This window comes from Mauremys reevesii, linkage group 11, assembly GCF_016161935.1.
Source record: "Mauremys reevesii isolate NIE-2019 linkage group 11, ASM1616193v1, whole genome shotgun sequence".
In the NCBI taxonomy this organism is placed as follows: Eukaryota; Metazoa; Chordata; order Testudines; family Geoemydidae; genus Mauremys; species Mauremys reevesii.
Genome location: NC_052633.1, coordinates 66712347 through 66731675, shown reverse-complemented (window position 1 = coordinate 66731675; position 19329 = coordinate 66712347). Strand labels below are relative to the sequence as shown.

Genomic DNA, 19329 nt, shown 5'->3' with positions numbered 1-19329 from the left:
GAATTGTATGCTCATGTCTTCATTCAGTCATTCTCCTTTGCAATGTGATGTCTGAACCATTCTGCTGTCCCTTATTTTCACTTGCTAAATGCTACTATTCTGTGGTGGGAAGGAGTGTGCTAGAGATCCAGATAAGAGTAGGGTGGCATTTTCAAATGTATCAAAGTGGCTCCAAAGTACCAATCCCACTGAGAGCTAATAGGATTTATGCTCCTAAGTCACTTAGGTATTTTTGAAAATCTCCTCCCTAGCCCTCAGATACTTCCAGTTTTCATCGTAGCAAACAGTGGGCCTCAGTCCATGCTGCATGACTCCAGTTTTACGCAGATGATGTTTGAGACCTTCAACACCCCAGCTATGCATGTGGCTATCCAGGCTGTGCTGTCCCTGTATGCCTCTGGGCGTACTACAGGTATCGTCATGGACTCTGGCGATGGGGTCACCCACACAGTGCCAATCTACGAGGGCTACGCCCTGCCCCATGCCATCCTGCGTCTGGACTTGGCTGGCCGTGACCTGACTGACTACCTCATGAAGATCATGACGGAGAGAGGCTACAGCTTCACCACTGCGACCGAAAGGGAAATTGTGCGTGACATCAAGGAGAAGCTCTGCTATGTCGCCTTGGACTTCGAGCAGGAAATGGCCACGGCTGCTTCATCTTCCTCCCTGGAGAAGAGCTATGAGCTACCTGATGGTCAGGTGATCACTATTGGGAACGAAAGGTTCCGGTGCCCAGAGGCAATCTTGCAGTCCTCCTTCCTGGGGATGGAGTCCTGTGGCATTCACGAGACCACTTTCAACTCCATCATGAAGTGTGACGTAGATATCCGAAAGGACCTCTATGCTAACATGGTGCTGTCTGGGGGAAGCACCATGTATCCTGGCATTGCTGACAGAATGCAGAAGGAGATCACGGCCCTGGCACCCAGCACAATGAAAATCAAGATCATTGCCCCACTGGAGCGTAAATATTCCGTCTGGATTGGTGGCTCCAGGAGGGATAGCTCAGTGGTTTGAGCATTGGCCTTCTAAACCCAGGGTTGTGAGTTCAATCCTTAGGGGGCCACTTAGGGATCTGGGGCAAAAATTGGTCCTGCTAGTGAAGGCAGGGGGCTGGAGTTGATGACCTTTCAAGGTCCCTTCCAGTTCTAGGAGATTGGTATATCTCCTATTATTATTATTATTACAGTGGTGAGCTACATTGGTATAAAGCTGCAGTAACACAGTGGTGAATCAGGGCCAATGTGTCCCATAGCTTCATGGGGTCAAATCCTCAGGTGGCGTGAATTGGCCATTCCTGAGGGAATTTGGCATTAAAAAATTACAAATTCTGCGCACAATATTTTAAAATTCTGCCTATTTTTATTTGTCAAAATAACACAATGTAGTCACACCGGTTTCAGTTTTTTGGTAACTTTTGTCAAAATATTTGTCAGCAAGTATTTCTGTAACAATACAGACAAAAAGATACAGGAAATGTTTTTTGACAAATAGATTCCTTACTAGGCAAATTAATACAGAGCTTGGAGTAATAATTCATTTAAACTACAATACAGAAATGTATTTCCTGTACCCCTCAGAAGCAATGCAAAGGGGGAGTCAGGGGTGATGGAAGAGATGAGAGAGAGGGAAGTAATTGCTGGGAAGGAGTCTGGGAGTGAACCTGGGTGTGTGTGTGTGTAAGTGTAAATATGGAACTTCTTTTTGGAGGGGTGGAGGGAGAGTTGGGGAGCCTCCCCCGTGCAAACCCTGGCTGACCCCTAGCCTCTCCCACTCAGTCAGGAATATCTGCCCCGTCCCCATGTGTCCCTGCGCCCAGGTGCCCCTGCACCCCCATTGAGTCACCCCCTTCCCACTGTCCCCATATATACCTGTAGCCCCACTCAGCTGCCCCATCTGTCTCTGCACCCCCTCCCCACCCCGCTGGTGTCCTTACACTCCCATTCAGCCACCCCCAACTCCCCATCCCCATGTGTCCCTGCACCTCCACTCAGGCTCCACTGGTTCCCATGTGTCCCTGTCCCCCTCTTCCCCCCAGTGTCTCTAGAGCCCCACTCAACCATCCATCCTCCCCCATCCCCATGCATCTCTGCACCTCCACTCAGCCACCCCCCGCCTCCATGTAGCTCTGCACCCCTGCTTCATTCTGTACCCTTCAATAGCCCTTCTGAACTCCAGTCTGTGAGACCCCGCCGGGCAGCCCTTATAGGACTGTGACTTTCCCTCCATATCCCATGCCTCCTCACCCGGCCCCGCAGGCTGGGCACTGTGGTGAACGTAGCCTTTGCTCTCTCCCTATTGGTTGCTGACTGCTATCAGTGGTGAGCCGGCTCTTCTGTTCTGGCACCACAGCAGCCCCTGGTGGGCAAAAGGTGTAATCGCAGTGCCTAGCAGTCAGAATGTGTTTTCTGTGGAGAAAAAAAAATCTGCAGGACACATGAATTCTACACATGTGCAGTGGCACAGAATTCCCCCAAGCATTGAGTAATTGGCATGGCTCGTTTGGTTTCACTAGAGGCACATGGATTTACACCTGCAGAAGATCTGGCCCCTGAGGCTCTAAGGCAGGGGTTCTCAAACTTCATTGCACTGTGACCCTCTCTTCTGACAATAAAGTTACTAAATGACCCCTGGGTGGGGGGTATCGGAGCCCGAGCCCTGCCACCCTGGGTGGGGTGAAAGCGGGGCTTGTGCTGCAGACCCCTACCCCGATTGGGGTGGAGCTCAGGCTTCAGTTTCAGCCCTGGGTCCCAGCAAGTCTAATGATTAAAATGGGGTCACGACCACTTTGGGGTCCTGACCCACAGTTTGAGAACCGCTGCTCTAAGGTGCTTTTATCCTTCTTTGAAGAGAGCTCACAGAGCACCGTCCTCTGTTCCTGCATTGTCACAAGAAGACTGAAACGTTGGTAATGGCGTCTTCAAAGGTGGACCTCACAGCTGCCGCCAACTAGGCATATGTTTGCAAAATTCTCCAGCCTGCTGTCTGTGATAAAAGCTCCCTTCTGTACCTACAAGCTTTCTTGTCAGTTCTGTTGGTAACTGGTTTCCTGGACTGGAGCAGAACCTTGGTAGTATGGAAATATTCAGTTGTTCACTGGTGATGTAAGTCTTAGTAACTTAGTAACTCGTCCCTTTGTCGATATACTGCTACCTCTTCCAAATTAATATCATCCCATCCGCTCATTCAACTGCTTTGTATCTGAAAGCACTCCCAGCTGCTAGCACTTGGGATGTGCCAAGTTACAGTCCTATCTGTCCAACAATGGGGTTTTGGTCTCCTGATTCTTGCAGTTTATGCTTTCTCTGCCTTGGAATGATACAGAGGACGTTAAACAACATGATTCTGGCTGTTGTCATTGAGCCTTTTGACTCCTGATTAACTAGCAACTGCACTGGAGGAAGAAACTGTTTATTCCGTGGTTACTGAGGGCAGTTGAGAACATAAATTATAAATAAATAAGGAAACTGGAACTCTGTTCGTGCAGCTATTTTAAAACAATTAGCAGGGGCTTGTGTTACACAGTATGTACAGTACTTGATGTTTTTGTAGCTTTTTAAAAGTTTAGATCCCCCTCTCTTTTCAGTATGGAATATTAATAATTTACACTTGTTCTATGTATCACATTTCACTGCAGTGGCTCAAAGCATTTCACCTCTCAAGCCCTGCAGACTAGGTAAGATGTCCATTGAATAAGTGGAGGAAGCTGAGGCACAGAGATGTCAAGTCATTTGCTGAAGATCATTCTTCTTGAAACCTGCAGAGACCAGGGCTGGTTTTCCTGCTGCGGGATGAGAATCACTATCTTTCACTTCCGCAGGAGTTCCTTTTTCCTGTGATGTGAGTCTAAGGGTACGTCTACACTGCAAAAAATAAACCCTGTGGTAGTGTATCTCATTGCCTGGGTCAACTGACTCAGGCTCACGGGGCTTGTGCAATGGGGCTAAAAACAGCAGTGTAGACGTTCCTGCTCAGGCTGGAGACGGGATTCCGAGCACCTCCCCCCTTGCTGAGTGTGAGAGCCCAGGGTCCAGCCCAAGCAGGAATGTCGACAGGGCTATTTTTAGCACCGTAGTGCGAGCCCCAGACAATTGACCTAGGCACTGAGACTGTCTGCCACAGGGGTGTGCGTGTGTTTTTTGCAGTGTAGACATACCCTGAGGCTCCCAATTATCCTTATTCTCACTTATCTACAGTCCTACTCTCTCCCGTGTCTCAGATGTTCCCAATAGCCCCAGCCAGGGTAGACGACGAAGGCATATTTGCAGCAGGCATCAAGACATCCTTGCACTTGATTGTGACCTCTCTTCCTCTTCTGGGACCGGATAGGTCACTTTCCTTGCTTTGTCTTTTGCTTTTAATGGCTCCTCATGTCAATATATACACTTAACACAAAAGTGCATCTTCTCAGAGTGCACATCAGAGGTGTTTGCTATAAAACCTGTGGGCTTCCATCGAGAATCCCAGCAGACCTTATGCAGCACATGATAGCATCTGGGTTAAGGGCATCTTGTAGAATTGTTATTATTTTTCCCATTCATTTTTCCAATAGAAAGCATCCAAAGTAGAGGAACTTAGCACTCAGGGAAATATAAACTGTGCTGAACAGCATAATGTGGCAGTCAAAGGAAAGCAATGACCTTGGAATTCATTTTCATGGCTTTCTCATTGACCATGAGAACTTAATAGCAATCCTCGTAAGATTAGTGGAAGGTAGAATAAGTAACTATAGGAGAGATTGATTTGCAATGTTGATATCAGACTTAACTTAGTCTTTCTTTTTCTCTTCTTGGAGGGACTAGGCAGGCAGCAACACACAAAATAAAAGGAAAAGGTAAATTCCCCATAAAAATGGGCAGAGTAGCTTCTCTTTATGATAGTAAAAGCTTTAGCTAAAGGATTTTTATAGCCTTAGTTTAACTGGAATTAGGGCTGTCAATTTTTAAAATTGCAATTCATAGCGAGATTTTTTTTTAAATGGTTGTGATTAATCACAGTTTTAATTATACTGCTAAACAATAATAGAATACCAATTTAAATTTATTATAGATGTTTTTCTACATTTTCAAATATTTTTCAAATATAACACAGAATGCAAAGTATACAGTGCTCACTTGATATTATTTTTGATTACAAATATATTTTCTGTGAAAAGATAAAGGAAATAGTAGTTTTTAATTCCCCTCTTACAAGTACTGTAAAACTTTAGAACCTCTACAAGTGCACTCAGTCCTACTTCTTGTTCAGCCAATCGCTAAGACAAACAAGTTTGTTTACATTTATGGGAGATAATGCTGCCCTCTTCTTATTTACAATGTCACCTGAAAGTGAGGACAGGTGGGGTCTGCTTGATAACAACAATCCAAAGCAGTGTGGACCGATGCACCTTCATTTTCATAGTCTGAGTCAGATGCCACCTACAGAAGGTTGATATTCTTTTTTTCTGGTTTGGGTTCTGTAGTTTCCGCGTCAGAGTGTTGCTCTTTTAAGACTTTTGACAGTATATTCGACTCCTCGTCCCTCTCAGATTTTGGAAGGCACTTCAGACTCTTAAACCTTGGGTCGAGTGTTATATGTACCTTTAGAAATCTCACATTGGTATCTTTGCATTTTGTCAGATCTGCAGTGAAAGTGTCAAATCAAACAACATTTGCTGGGTCATCATCCGAGACTGCCATAACATGAAATATATGGCAGAATGTGGATAAAACCACGGAGAAGGAGATGTTAAATTCTCCCCCAAGGAGTTCGGTCACAAATTTAATTTAACGCATTATTTTTTTAACAAGCGTCATCAGCATGGAAGCATGTCCTCTGGAATGGTGGCCAAAGTGTGATGGGGCATATGAATATTTAGCATATCTGGCATGTAAATACCTCGCAACGCTGGCTACAACAGTGCTATGCAAATGCCTGTTCTCACTTTCAGGTGACATTGGAAATAAGAAGTGGGCAGCATTATCTCCCATATATGTAAACAAACTTGTTTGTCTTAGTGATTGGCTGAACAAGAAGTAGGGCTGAGTGGACTTGTAGGTTCAAAAGTTTTACATTCTTTTATTTTTGAGTGCAATTATGTAAAAATAATTCTGCATTTGGAAGTTGCACTTTCACAATAAAGAGATTGCACTACAGTACTTGTATGAGTACTGTATGAATTAAAAATATGATTTATTTTGTGTATCTTTTGTGTAATAAAAATAATATGAAGTGAACACTGAACATTTTTACTCTGTGCTGTAGTTGAAATCAATATATTTAAAAATGTAGAAAAACATTCAAAAATATTTATAATACATTTAAATTGGTATTCTATTATTGTTTGACGTGTGATTAAAACTCTGATTAATCGAGACTATTTTTTTTAATCTAGTTAATTTGTTTTGCATTAATTGCTTGAGTTAACTGTGATTAATTGACAGCTCTAACTGGAATATAGCCTCTTTCCATCCTACGGTCACACAATATTGTGCTACCCTATTACCTGTTCTACCCATGACATGAGAGATGTTTCTTGGGATACTTTGGGCTTATATTGGAAAGGTTTTAATACCATGATCCTGATTCTCCTCTGTCTTACATGGGTGTAAATTGGGAGCTAACGTTGTTGAAGTTGGTGGAGTTGTACCAGTGTAAAGGGCTATGAATTCCCTGAATTACGAATTACATTTTTGTTTTCCAAACAAGATATGCCTAATCTGCCTTTTCCTACCCTGCCATGCGAGAGCTAAGATAAATTAACAAATACAGCAGAAAAGCATTGATCTTTGTGGCAATTAATAGCAGCCCATGCTTGCTGATCAGCAGTCAACAAGAAGCTGGACAAACCTACATTGTATCCCTCTTTTTATTGGGGAGCCAAATGAACAAGTAATTGATCAGAGACTGCCCATCTCTGGGGTTGCTGAGTAAACGTCTCAAGCAGTCTGAGCTCTGATTCAAAGTTTTCTTTATTTACAGGACGGGGTAACACAAAATGAATAAAGTTCCCTGCTCCAAAAAGGTTTAGTAAATCAATTCAAGTCTATGTCAGCGGGAACTGTCAATCCCTCCCAGAAAGCCGTGTGACTGCAGGATTTCTGCAGTGGCAAATAAATCATCGCACAAGCTTTTTGCATACTCTTAAAAACGGGATGAGCATTGACTGCAGTGCTGAGACAGTAACTCTTTAGGCTATTCCAGCTTTTCTGAATAGAATTTCACCTCTTAGTCAGGGGCGGCTCTAGGCATTTTGCCGCCCCAAGCACGGCAGGCAGGCTGCCTTCGGACCAGCGGACCCTCCGAAGCCGCGGGACCAGCGGACCCTCCGCAGGCATGCCGCCGAAGGCAACGTGCCTGCTGCTCTTGCGGCAACCAGCAGAGCGCTCCCTGTGGCTTGCCACCCCAAGCGCGCGCTTGGCGTGCTGGGGCCTGGAGCCGCCCGTGCTCTTAGTGTATCACATTTGGTTCCAAGCTCAGGGCTTTTGCTCTTTTGACTGTAAAAGCTCGTCTTGTAGCTCCCCAAGGCAAGGAGTTTCAGTTCCAAGACCAACCTGATTCTGCCATTTTAATGGCTTTAAAACTGTATTTGTTTTACTCACATTAAAAGTGCCTCCTGGTATCACCTATAGCAGTTGGGACTGTACCTAGTTGTTTCATAGATGTTATGCCATAATATTGTAATTTAGGCCCTGTTTGTGATGGGCTTTGAACCTAATGTAACCACAGTTCCATCTGTTATGGGTGCAAACACGGGTGTCTGGCCAGGTTCTAACACCATGTTCAAGAATAGCAGGGCCGGCTCTACAGTTTTCGCCGCCCCAAGCAGCGTGCCGAATTGCCGCCCTGGGCGGGGCGGGGGAGGGGGGACAGTCCGTGTGCCCTTAGGGCGGCAGGCGCGTTTCTGTGGCGGCGGCAATTCGGCGGCAGCTTCTATGTTTAGCTGAAGCCGCCCCGGACAGCTAAACATAGAAGCTGCAGCCGAATTGCTGCTGCCGCGGAAACGCGCCTGCCGCCCTAAGGGCACACGGACTGCTTCCCCCCCACCCCGCCCGCGGCGGCAATTCAGCGCGCTGCTTGGGGGCAAAACAAGGGGGACTGCTGCCCCTTGCAGAATGCTGCCCCAAGCACCAGCTTGGAATGCTGGTGCCTGGAACCGGCCCTGAAGAATAGATCCATAACTGCTCTGGTTTTGACTTTCTTTCCTCCAGAATCCTTCCACTGGGCTTCATCTGGCCCAGCTTAGTCTCAGTGCACTCTTTGAAAATGGTTTAAAAATAGCCCTGGTGCAGTCTACACAGCCTAGAAAACGGCTTTTGCTGGAGCCACACTGAAACGGACAGCAAGCCCCGTTTTCAAATATGGTATTCAAAGCCCAGTAAAGACAGGGACTTTGAGTGCCTAATACAGCAACAAGCAAAGGAGGAGAACAACATGACTGACCACAACCTAGGGGAAAATAAAAGCACCTCTAGGGATGATCATCACCGGGTATCTAAATGCAATACATCCCTTTTGCAGCACAGTACATTAGCCGCCTTCAGGGTTTCTCCCTGTTTAAAGCTGTTGATAACCAGTTCTAGTGCTTTCAAGCTCTTGCCCCTTGACAAATGGTGGGCCAACTCTATTCTGTGTTTGTACCGCATTTAGCAGAACGGGGTCCTGGGTCCATGAGCAATTCTCCTAGGAGCTCCAGGGATAAAATAATAAATAATAACTTCACACCTCCCTTGGTGTTCACACCTCAGCTGCCAGAGGAGGGCCTCACCCTCCCTGACTGAACTAACCTCATTATCTCCAGACTGATTCTTGCCTGCATATTTATACTTGCCTCTGGAAATTTCCATTACATGCATCTGACGAAGTGGGTCTTCACCCAAAATGAAAGCTTATGCTCCAATACATCTGTTAGTCTTTAAGGACTCTTTGTTGCTTTTCACACAGGAAGTACCTTTATCTCCATTTTACAGGCCTTGCTTTCATTAAGAATATATGTATTGGTGTAAGGACATGGAAGTGATTAAGCTGGTGCAATCCCCTAATGTAGACTGGCTGCACCAGTATAAAGTGGGATTTGTATCACGGCAGTGTAATCCAAATTAAATTGCTAATTTAAGATGCACCAGCATAAACCCAAGTTTAAATTGATGAAGTTACCCTGGTACATCATTTCTCTAAGTCGATCAGAATTTGGAAATTGAGGCAAGAGAGGTTGAGTGACTTGACCAAGGCCACACTGTATGTCAGTGTCTTGACAGATACTGTGTGTTCTGTACTTGTGATTCATTCCAGAATCCTGCAGAATGTGTCTATTGCATTTGTTTAAACAAGTTAAATTCTAGTGACCATTTTGGAAATGATCCGAAATGTCGCTGAAGCTTTACAGATAAAACGTTCTGAATTCAAGTAAATCTCCACTACATGGTTCTGGACATTGACTGTGACGGGATGCGGGAATGACTAACCACGGAGTGATTCTTTGTTTTTAGTGAAGCTCTAAATCCAGCTGCCAATATCATTACATAATGTAGAGTTTAATTTGGGTTATCTCTGGCAGGGTGCGGGCACTGTAAGAAAATGAAGCCAGAGTATGAGATGGCCGCAGAGATGCTGCACGGAGCCAGTGATGTAAGCTAATTTCCTTTATTTCCCCCTTTTCAAATAATCCATGATAAATACCAGAAGTAATAAAAATGACTTTTCCATCCCTCCCTGCCACAATTTTAGCTGTTCTCATCCTCCCACAGGGCCCGCCGAGATGTGCTTCCAAAGTACAGTCTCATCGGTAATGCATGAGCCTTGCCAAAGCGTTAGCAAGAACATTCTGTCTTGAGCAAAAACAAAATTGCCAAGTGATTATATATTGTGATGTAGGGCCTTATTTATACACAATATGATCAAACCCAAATATAATGTGAAAATGTTTATTTTCCCATTCATTAAAGGCCTCATGCTAAATGCAAATTAAGAAGACGTGGGGGGGTTTCGGTTATGGTGTAGATGCAAAAATTTAACGGGCTTGTTTCTCGTCTTGCATACGTTGATTTTACACTGGTGTCATTCCACTGTACATCAGTGTAATTAAGAAGAGAATCCCAGGCCCAGCGATGATGATAATCACTGTTGTTGATTCAGCACCAGCACGGCACAGGCCATACAGGAATGGAAGAGATGGTCACTGCAGCTCAGACACTCAATGCCTAGGAGACAAAGGTCTTGTCTCAAAGCATAGTAGGTCCTTTTTCAATACTGCTCCCTTCCATGAAGCCCATCAAGCCTTCCCAAAGAAAAGAGTGTCAGTTAAGGAAATCTGAATGAAGAGTGGTTATTTGGCACAAGAGTGTATTGCAGTTGCAGGGGAAGACCTGAGGGGAGAAGGCAAAGATGAGAATGGGAGGAGGATATGAAAGGGGGCATTTAGGAACTCTTCTGGGAGAGGAGGTAGGAGTAAGTGGGGGAATAGATGTAGGATAGGATGGTGCAGACACTTAAAAGTGAGATGGGGGCTTGAAGTTGATGCAGAACGCGAGAAGAAGCCAGAGGAGGGTTTCAGAGAGTGGAGTGACATGGTTAGAGTAGTTAATTTATCAGCAGCATTCAGTATTGATTGGAAGGGTGCAGGAGGCGGTATGGGTGGCCATATAGAAGAGGCAGGATTGCAGTACTGGAAGCAAGCACTGACCAAGGAATGGACAGTGAGTTAGTGGGAGGATCGGAGACAACAGGGTAGGTTTGTAGCGATGTTGTAAGGGAAAAAATAACTGCCTGTGTGTTAGGAGAAAAAGGGAGGGGAGCATATGGCACTATAGTGACAGGCTGGGGAGGGGAGTTGGAAAGTGGAGTTTTCAGCAACGGTAGACAGGAAGATTTCAGTGTGAGGGGTGTGGATCAGGAGCTCAGTTTGCCCCATGCTACTTCTCAGTTGGTGGTAGGGTATCCAGGATGAGATGTGGGACTGGACAAAAGGGAGGGTGGGGTGGAGAGAGGGTTCTGAGGGTGGGTAAGTGGAGAGTAGAGAGTGTATCAAGGTCACCTATGTTTAATAATTTACGTGGTAAAGGGAAAATCCTGCTCCCCCATGTGGCTGTGCATAGCAATAGAACCAAGACAGTCCCACTGTGCCGGATGTGGGGATGAGAGTTGTGCAGGTGGGCTGCTCTGGCACAGGGCAGAGCCTGGGTAGCACAGGCAGGGATGAGGCAGGACCAGAGGATCTGCTGATGCATGTGTCCTCCGGTCCTCCTCCTCAGCTCTCCTGTGGCCAGGGCATATGAGGGCTGTGGATGGCCTCTGCAGCCATTGGGCTGAAGTAGCTTTGTCTGAATGGCTTCACAGCCACCCAGCCTGGAAGGGAGAATTCCTCCCATTTGTCGCCCTCCCCTGACCATAATACATCTGGTCAGTGTTCAGCTAGGCTCCTGAAGCTGGTTGTGTGCATCAGGCTGAGCTGCAAGGTCTTGTGTTACTTTGACTCTATGACAGGGATAGGCAGCCTATGGCAAGCGTGCCAAAGGCGGCACAAGAGCTGATTTTCAGTGACACTCACACTGCCCGGGTCCTGGCCACCGGTCCGGGAGGCTTTGCATTTTAATTCAATTTTAAATGAAGCTTCTTAAACATTTTAAAAACCTTATTTACTTTACAGACAACAATAGTTTAGTTATATATTATAGACTTACAGGAAGAGACCTTCTAAAAACATTAAAATGTATTACTGGCACGCGGAACCTTAAATTAGAGTGAATAAATGAAGATTCGGCACACCACTTCTGAAAGGTTGCCGACCCCTGCTCTATGACCTGGTAAAATATATCCATCCCTTCACAGTGATATTTGGAGCCAGCCTTGTTTTTCAATATACATGCAGTTTGCACTTGGAGTCTAAACCAATATGGGTGCCTCTGAATCTGTACCATCTCTGGGCTAAGAGTGAGTGTGATGCCATGGTTTGCAGTTAGCTTTCTCTGTTTCAGAGTCCTGGTGTCCTTGCAGCCGTTGATGCTACTGTCAACAAGGCTGTGGGAGAAAGATTTCACATCTCAGGGTTCCCTACGTTGAAGTACTTTCAGGATGGAGAGGAGAAGTACACTCTGCCGCAACTCAGAACTAAGAAGAAGATCATTGACTGGCTGCAAAAGTAAGTTGTATGAGTTGGAGATTTCATCCAGATTTCTGGCTATTAGCCACTGAAGATTGCTTTTGTGAAGAAGTAAATCTTAAACTGAGATTCATCTCATACTTAAATCCTTACTAACAAAAAAATAAATTGAAAGTACTGAAAGCCACACAAAGAGGTGTTCATTATATTTTTTTAATATACAAAATCCTTTGTTGCTATGGGTTTTTTTTTAATACGTGTCCCGGTAATTCTATCCCAAAATAAATATTTTTAAAATATCTCCTAAGCCTTTCTCTGGGGGGGCATAACAGTGGCTCAAACAAATAAGATCAAATTTGCTGAACCCTCTTTCTGTTAGCCAGTAGTTTTCCTTGTTTAGCAGCCAAATTCTTGTAGTAATTTCTGACCATCAAAAATGGCATCTTTCTTATGAGTTGCAGTAAAACATACAGATTTAGGTTGAATGCACGTTGAGAAGAATGTAGCTCCAAGAGGGAAGAATTGTTGATGTAATTGTCTCTATTCACTGTTTTGGAAGAAAAATATAAAGAATTGTTTTTCTTGATGTACAGAGTTTGTTTTTTCAGAAACTTTGTGTTCTTCTTCGAGTGATTGCTCCTATCCATTCCAGTTACCATTGGAACAGTGGAGTGCTCCTTTGACCTCCACATCCCTAGCTTATCTCTGGTTCTTATTGTATTTAGTGTATATAGTTAGTTAAAATAGTTAGTTTAGTTAGTTTAAGTAGATTAAGCATTAGGGGCTGAAGCTCATGCCCAAGACACCAATGGCCCATGCCGATTGGGGACCTCACGACTCCTGCCTGTACTGAAGTGCCTATCTGTAAATCATTCAAAGCCGAACAAAGAAAAAGAGGACATTATTTTATTAAAGCAGCTCTGGAGTCGTCGGCGCCTCCGCTTGCCGTGCCGCCACCAACAACCCCCCCAGTCGCGCTCTTCGGGAGCGCCCAGCGTTCGGTCGTCCGTCCGGAGACTCTCAAAAAAAAGCCGCATCGCCATTGCCACAGCAGAAGTTTGTCAAGGCACCCGAGATCACGACCTCCCAGCACGACAGACTGGCAGCATCCTCTCTCAGTGCCTCTGCCCCCGCTGCCTTCCTGCCAACCTTCAGTCGCCTCTAAACTAACTACTAACTTTAACTTTAAACTAACTATATACACTAATATAATAAGAGAAGAGATAAGCTGCACTCCACTGTTCCAATGTATATCTGAACAACAGTTACAACGGTGAGTAACCGTCTTTTTACTCTGTTTGCTATATTGTTCCACAGAAAGAGGTTTCATCTGTATTTTGCGATTATTTGTTGAAGTTGTTGCGTTTTCACCATCTAATTGTGAAATGAGGCATCCAACCTTGATTTTTTTAATGGAAGTGTTTGCTTAATAATACTTGGGCACTTTTATTGTGGTGGGCTTGTAAGTCTCTCTAATTGCCTTACATCAAAGGATTAATTTGGTCTCACAACACTGTTGTGTGAAAAGTAAGTATTAGACACGTTTTACACTGGGGTGCACTGGGGAGCAGTGAGATTGTGATTTGGCCACGTTCACACACAAAGTCAGTGATGGTGAGGAATACAGACTCCCTCTTCCTGCTGTAATCACTGGACGCTCTCCAAAGCAGTGCCAGATACAGTACCCAGAAGCCAGATGTTGAGCTGGGATATATTGTCATAGCTCCATTGAAGTCTGTAGAACTATGATAGTTTTCATCAACTGAGGATCTGGCCCCCAGGTATCCTGATTCCTTTGTTAGCAACTGGGCAACTCAGTAGTGATGGAAATATGGTTGGTGTCTAGTGAATGACCTTGAATGGCATTAAAATGTTGAGTTTTCTTTTGTTTTATCCATAGCCGACTGTATTTAAAACAGTACCTTTCAAAATGACAGGAAAGTGTGGAAACTGTAATTTAATACTGCGGTGACAAATGAAGGTCTTGATAATATGCCTTCACACTGATGATTTTATATAAGTAATCACTTATTTAAGATACAGCAGGAATGAGTCTGAGACATGTCCATGAGGTGGTGAATAGCAAGCGATTTCTAGGGGTACTCTCTGTGTACAGGATTGCTATTAGCTGGACACTATATGCAATCACAGTTGATATATGAAATTCTCTTTATTCAAATGTTGCAGTTCATTTACTCCATACCCTCCAAAATGGGCTAGTGTTGATTATTGTATCCTGGTTACACTTTTAGAATTTTGTATTTCCCAGACGGTCTTGAAAGACTTGATGACAAGTTTACATTATGGTGATACACAGTACATTGTTTGCTTTAGTGGGTGTGATTGATGTATGTCAATTGCCTTTTGATTCCACCTGCTGTACCCTAATGTTCTGTATGCACGCCTATAAATGCAGCCGCACTGGTGTGACTAGAGCAAATCAGGAAACCTTTATTTCAGCCTGACCTTTGTTTCAGAACTATAAATTCCCACAGTCTTTTTAAATGGTTCTGGAGCAAAAGTCCACTGTGACACATCTTTGCTGAAATAAAGGTTTTCCTATATTGAACCAGTCATGTTCAAAATCACTTTTTAACTGATTTCTGAACATTAACTCTTGTCCTTCCTGGCAATGGAAATGCTAAGTGCATTTTTCTTCTGCACAAATAGCCATAAGGATCCTCTACCACCATTTCCTCAAAGCAACCGGTGACTGAGCCACAAGGCCTCTTTGCATGCTTCAAAAAAGATCTAAGAGATCCATGGTTTTTTCTTCTCCTCTAGCCCGCAAGCGCCACCTCCACCTGAACCGGCTTGGGAAGAAAAGCTAACAAGTGTTATCCACCTAGCCGGAGAAGACTTCAGGGAGTCTTTAAAGAAGAAGAAGCATGCCCTTGTCATGTTCTATGCCCCATGTGAGTATTTGTGTCTCTGTTTATCATATAGCTTCTGTGTCCCTTGTAGCTTCTGAAATCCTGTGCGTTGTATATACTTTTGTAAACAGTCGTTAATTTAGACATAGACCTGAAACAAACCTCCAGATCTGAACACCCTAAGTTTGTAGAAGTTCATATCTCATTCTGACTTAGTTGCTTGAGACCCTCCCTAATATATTTTATGAATCTGTAGTGGGGGCAGGATGGGGCCTACAGCTTTAATCCAGAGACTGACTGTACTGCCAGGGATCACAAAGGAGGCAGATGAATAAACAGAAAGTGCATTTATTTTCCTCTGCTTCATTTTATGGCCTGCATAACAAAATGTGATTCCTTATAATATAGTGATGGATATGTTAGTATGTTCATTAGTATGTTACTCCAGTTTATTTGCCATGCTAGCTCCAGTGAAATCAATGGAGTAATGCAAGGGTGAATCAATCCCTTGATAGTCCAAATCTAAATTCTGATGGAACCATTTCAGGAGTAATCTAAACCCACATTTTGATCCCTGCCTGGAACGAGAGTCCAACTTTAACAACTTCATCACCAGATTATCTCATTTACGTATAAATAAGCTCCAACCAGCTCCCTTTAGAAGTCAAAGGGAGTCTTTCCATTGAGATAAATGGAGATTTGGATCAGGCCTTTTGTAAATCAGATGTGCAGGGTGGGGAGAGAAGCCAATTTCTCCCACTATTTGAAATAACTCTTTTTCTCAAATATGTTCAGTGTTAGAAATGTTTCCGGCCAGCACTGGCGCTTGGCCTTCTTCCTGATTTGCACTGTGTTGTTTAAATCAGCAGAGTCATCCCTTCCATTGTCAGTATTAGTCCAGAGGTGGCTGGACGCCATTCAGCTTTTAGTCTTGGGGAGGTGTTTTGGTTTGTGTTGGGGGGAGTCTGTTTAATATCTATGGCCTGATTTGTTTTATTAAGGGCCCTGACTCGGCTCCCACCCAATTTTTCATGCAAAATACTGTACCATAAGATGACTGTCTCTGCAATTAATTGATAGCATTTAGATATGTAATTTTCTCAATCGGATTTGTTCCCACACAACTGGAGACTGTTTTTGAGAAATCAGGCCCTTAATGTTTAATCAGGCAGGAAAAAAGCTCCTTATTTTGCTTTTCTGTAAGAAAATTAAACATGAATGCATTCTGGGCTCCTGTGAAGCTCTGCTGGATGTGGGACGCAGAGAGAAGGGAATTCCTGGGAGGTTGTAAAAGAAAGGGGAAAGAGATTTAATCCTTTTTCAACTCCAGTTCCCACCGCCCATTGGCTAAAAATTGCCCTTGTGCCAGGAATTTCTGATACATGGATCCCTATTGATTAAGAATGAAGTTTATTTTAAAAGCAAATACATTTAATAGTAAAAGTAAGACATATGCCATTGTTCTCTCCAGCTGGTTCATTTTACCCTAGCTTCCTAGTGTGAACAACATCCATGGAGGGAAGAGATCTTTTTCTTCCCCCACCCGTGTGTGTGTGTGTGTGTGTGTGTGTGTGTGTGTGAGAGAGAGAGAGAGAGATTGATTATCTTTAGGTCATTTTAACAAAAACTATTTAAAAGCATGCATTTAAAATATTTTAGTCTTCATAAGTCACTAAGGGCATGGGTTAGAGACTCATCAATATGCAACTCTAGTGATCAGAAGCATGTGGCTATTTACTGATACTCTTACTTGTGTTGGATAGTACCTTATACCATAAGTAGTCCCACTGAAGTCAACAGGGCTACTTACGAAATAAGGTACTAATCTCATTGTGAGTAAGGGTATCTCAGTCCGGCCTTAAGTGCGTTAATGGGTCGGCATAATTCAGTGCTGTTTAGTGCAGCTGGATTACTCTTTGGATGTAGTTTTACAACACACCTTTGGGTAAAGTGGTACATGAGTCTGTCTGCATAGAGGATAGATTAGTGTTTATTAAATATCCTCACAGGGCTGTTTATGACTTGTAGTCAAGAGTGACCGAATTTCCATTACAATTTCCCTTGTTCAGGGTGTACAGTATTTCAGCAGATTTGTTTTTGCTTAATGTGTGTCTGTGTGCGTGTGGGGGTGGGTACACACACACATGCAGCAAGCCTGCTTTTAGTCAGGCCTGGTAGGAAAGAACTGATGAATATTTTAAATCTCTGGTTGCAGTAAGATCATTATTAAGGAAACAGAACAGTACAAATCATCCTATACGGAGTTGGCTGCGTTTCTGCCCTGACAATGTGCCTTCTGCTAAATTTGATAGATTATCTTTTGTTTACCATTTCCTCAGTCATGGGACTTCTTGGTGCTTATGCTTGCCAATTAACGTTAACTTGCTTATTTTAGTGCAGAAGGAGCACCGCTAAAATTGCCAGGCCTCATTAGATCAAATAATTTTCTTTCTCTATTCAGCACCACATCCTAGGCCAGTGCAGTCCTGCAGTGTGTTACTGTATCCAGTCAGCGCCCTATGAAGGAGCTTGTCTTATTTTTTTATTTTTTTTTTTTGGTAAGAATTGTGAACCTCTGATTTAGATTTTGGATCTAAAACAGTAGGTTGAATGTTCTGACCTTTCTAAAGCCTTCAGTTAGACGAATAGACCTGTAGGCGAAGGCCACAGTCATTTCCTACCTTTTATCCTTTTCAAAATAATTGCTTGCATTTATATAGAACCTGATAACCCAAAGCACTTAATGCATCTAGGAATCCCTTCACCCACTGAAATACAGCCACTTGTGGGATTGGAATGTGGCAGTGTTTTAACAGCACAGTGCAACCCTTCACAGTCGTTTAAAACAGGAAGTGAGGCGTACTGAATCAAACCAAATCTACAGGGGGGATTTAGGTGGGCAGCGCATAAATTCCCCATCAAGAATTTGGCCAGGACATGGAGGCTAACACCTCTGTGCTTGCAAAAGGATCTTAATGACTTTGAACATGTACCAAAGCCCCTTGAAGTCAACAGAAAGACTCCCATTGATCTCAGTGGACTTTGTATCAGGCTGTTTTGAGTGGTAAGGGTCTTGGTTTTATGTTTCATGCAAAAGATGGCAGTTCTAGCAGTGTAATGACTCCTAATTTATATTAGGCTGTTAGTACTGACTCGGTAGAAGAGCAGCACCCACTATATAAACAATGCAAAGAGTCCTGTGGCACCTTATAGACTAACAGACTTATTGGCGCATGAGCTTTCGTGGGTGAATACCCACTTAGTCGGATGCATCCAACAAAGTGGGTATTCACCCACGAAAGCTCATGCTCCAAAACATCTGTTAGTCTATAAGGTGCCACAGGACTCTTTGCTGCTTTTACAGATCCGGACTAACACAGCTACCCCTCTGATACTATATAAACAATGCTACTTGTAGTAACTAGATTTTCACTGGTCTTCTATCTTGGTACTAAGCAGATCCAACCTGGACCAGAGTGGTTCTGTATGGCTGTAGGCTGTATGGTGACAAATGGCATTATGGCTGCAGGCCTTTTCAGCTGTACCAAAATTTTTTAGTGTTAACATGCCCCTGCCGTTGCACAGTAAACTTCATGATAAAAATCAGTTGTTGATTAGCTGTCAGAGCCACAAAGGGCAAACAAATTGCAATAGAGTATCATTTCAGTTTGGAATGTTTTGCTGGGTAACTCCCAGTGAATCAGACAAGAATCCATTAAAAGGTTTATTACAGAGAGTAGCATTCTGGTATTTTCTTCTAGTTAGGATTTCTATTAAGGGTTTTCCACACTGTACGAAAGTTTCCAAAAGGAAAAATAAACGCAACCCACGTTTATTTTCTTTCAAACAGAAATACTGTTCTTTAAGAAATGAAAACTAGCATGGAGACACATTTCTTTGTGGATTATCATGGAGGTCAAAATCTACCTCCAAGAAGACTTTTATACAAAGGAATCAACCAGATCGGGAATGGGGTTGGATTGTGATGGAATAGTCTTAGTTCTTTGGGATTTATTTTAATTGGTCAGTTTTAGTGCAAAGGTTTGGTGTTTCCCAGACCAATTTGATTTCTCTTCTTAAGACAAACACTTTAACAAACATGTCCTGTCAGCTGAAACACGAAGTAATAATAAGAAAAAAAGTTCACTGTTCCTTTTAGTGTCTTGTAACGATGGTCATTGCCAACACTATTAACTTCCCAAATGGCTTCAATTTGTAGGGCTCAACAGGAGTCACAGAGTGGACATTTTTAATAGATATTTCACTGCTGAGAGCTGATTTTCAGTTTGCTTTACTAATCAGCAGAGAAACTTCAATTTAACCTGAAATGATTATTGCCTGCTGGTGAAGTTTAGTCCTTAGTATTATTGTAGTGTA

General features: G+C 43.4%; 2 protein-coding genes across 2 annotated transcripts in view; both read left to right on the top strand.

Annotated features, from left to right (window-relative positions):
* The window catches only part of PDIA5 (protein disulfide isomerase family A member 5), a 125510-nt gene that overhangs the window by 82014 nt on the left and 24167 nt on the right, over positions 1-19329 (top strand). Inside the window, exons 12-14 of the mRNA XM_039494443.1 lie at positions 9539-9609; positions 11955-12118; positions 14864-14994. Coding sequence (XP_039350377.1) covers positions 9539-9609; positions 11955-12118; positions 14864-14994 — 366 coding nt within the window. The remainder of the gene's footprint in view (positions 1-9538; positions 9610-11954; positions 12119-14863; positions 14995-19329) is intronic.
* Positions 277-1020, top strand: LOC120374473 (actin, cytoplasmic type 5-like). Its single transcript, XM_039494213.1, has one exon. It carries the CDS (start codon positions 301-303, stop codon positions 1018-1020), a length of 720 nt encoding a protein of 239 aa, XP_039350147.1. The 5' UTR covers positions 277-300.

Bases quoted from the DNA above. Each gene is read 5' to 3' on its own strand.
- LOC120374473 (XM_039494213.1), top strand. From the start codon at position 301: ATGCTGCATGACTCCAGTTTTACGCAGATGATGTTTGAGACCTTCAAC.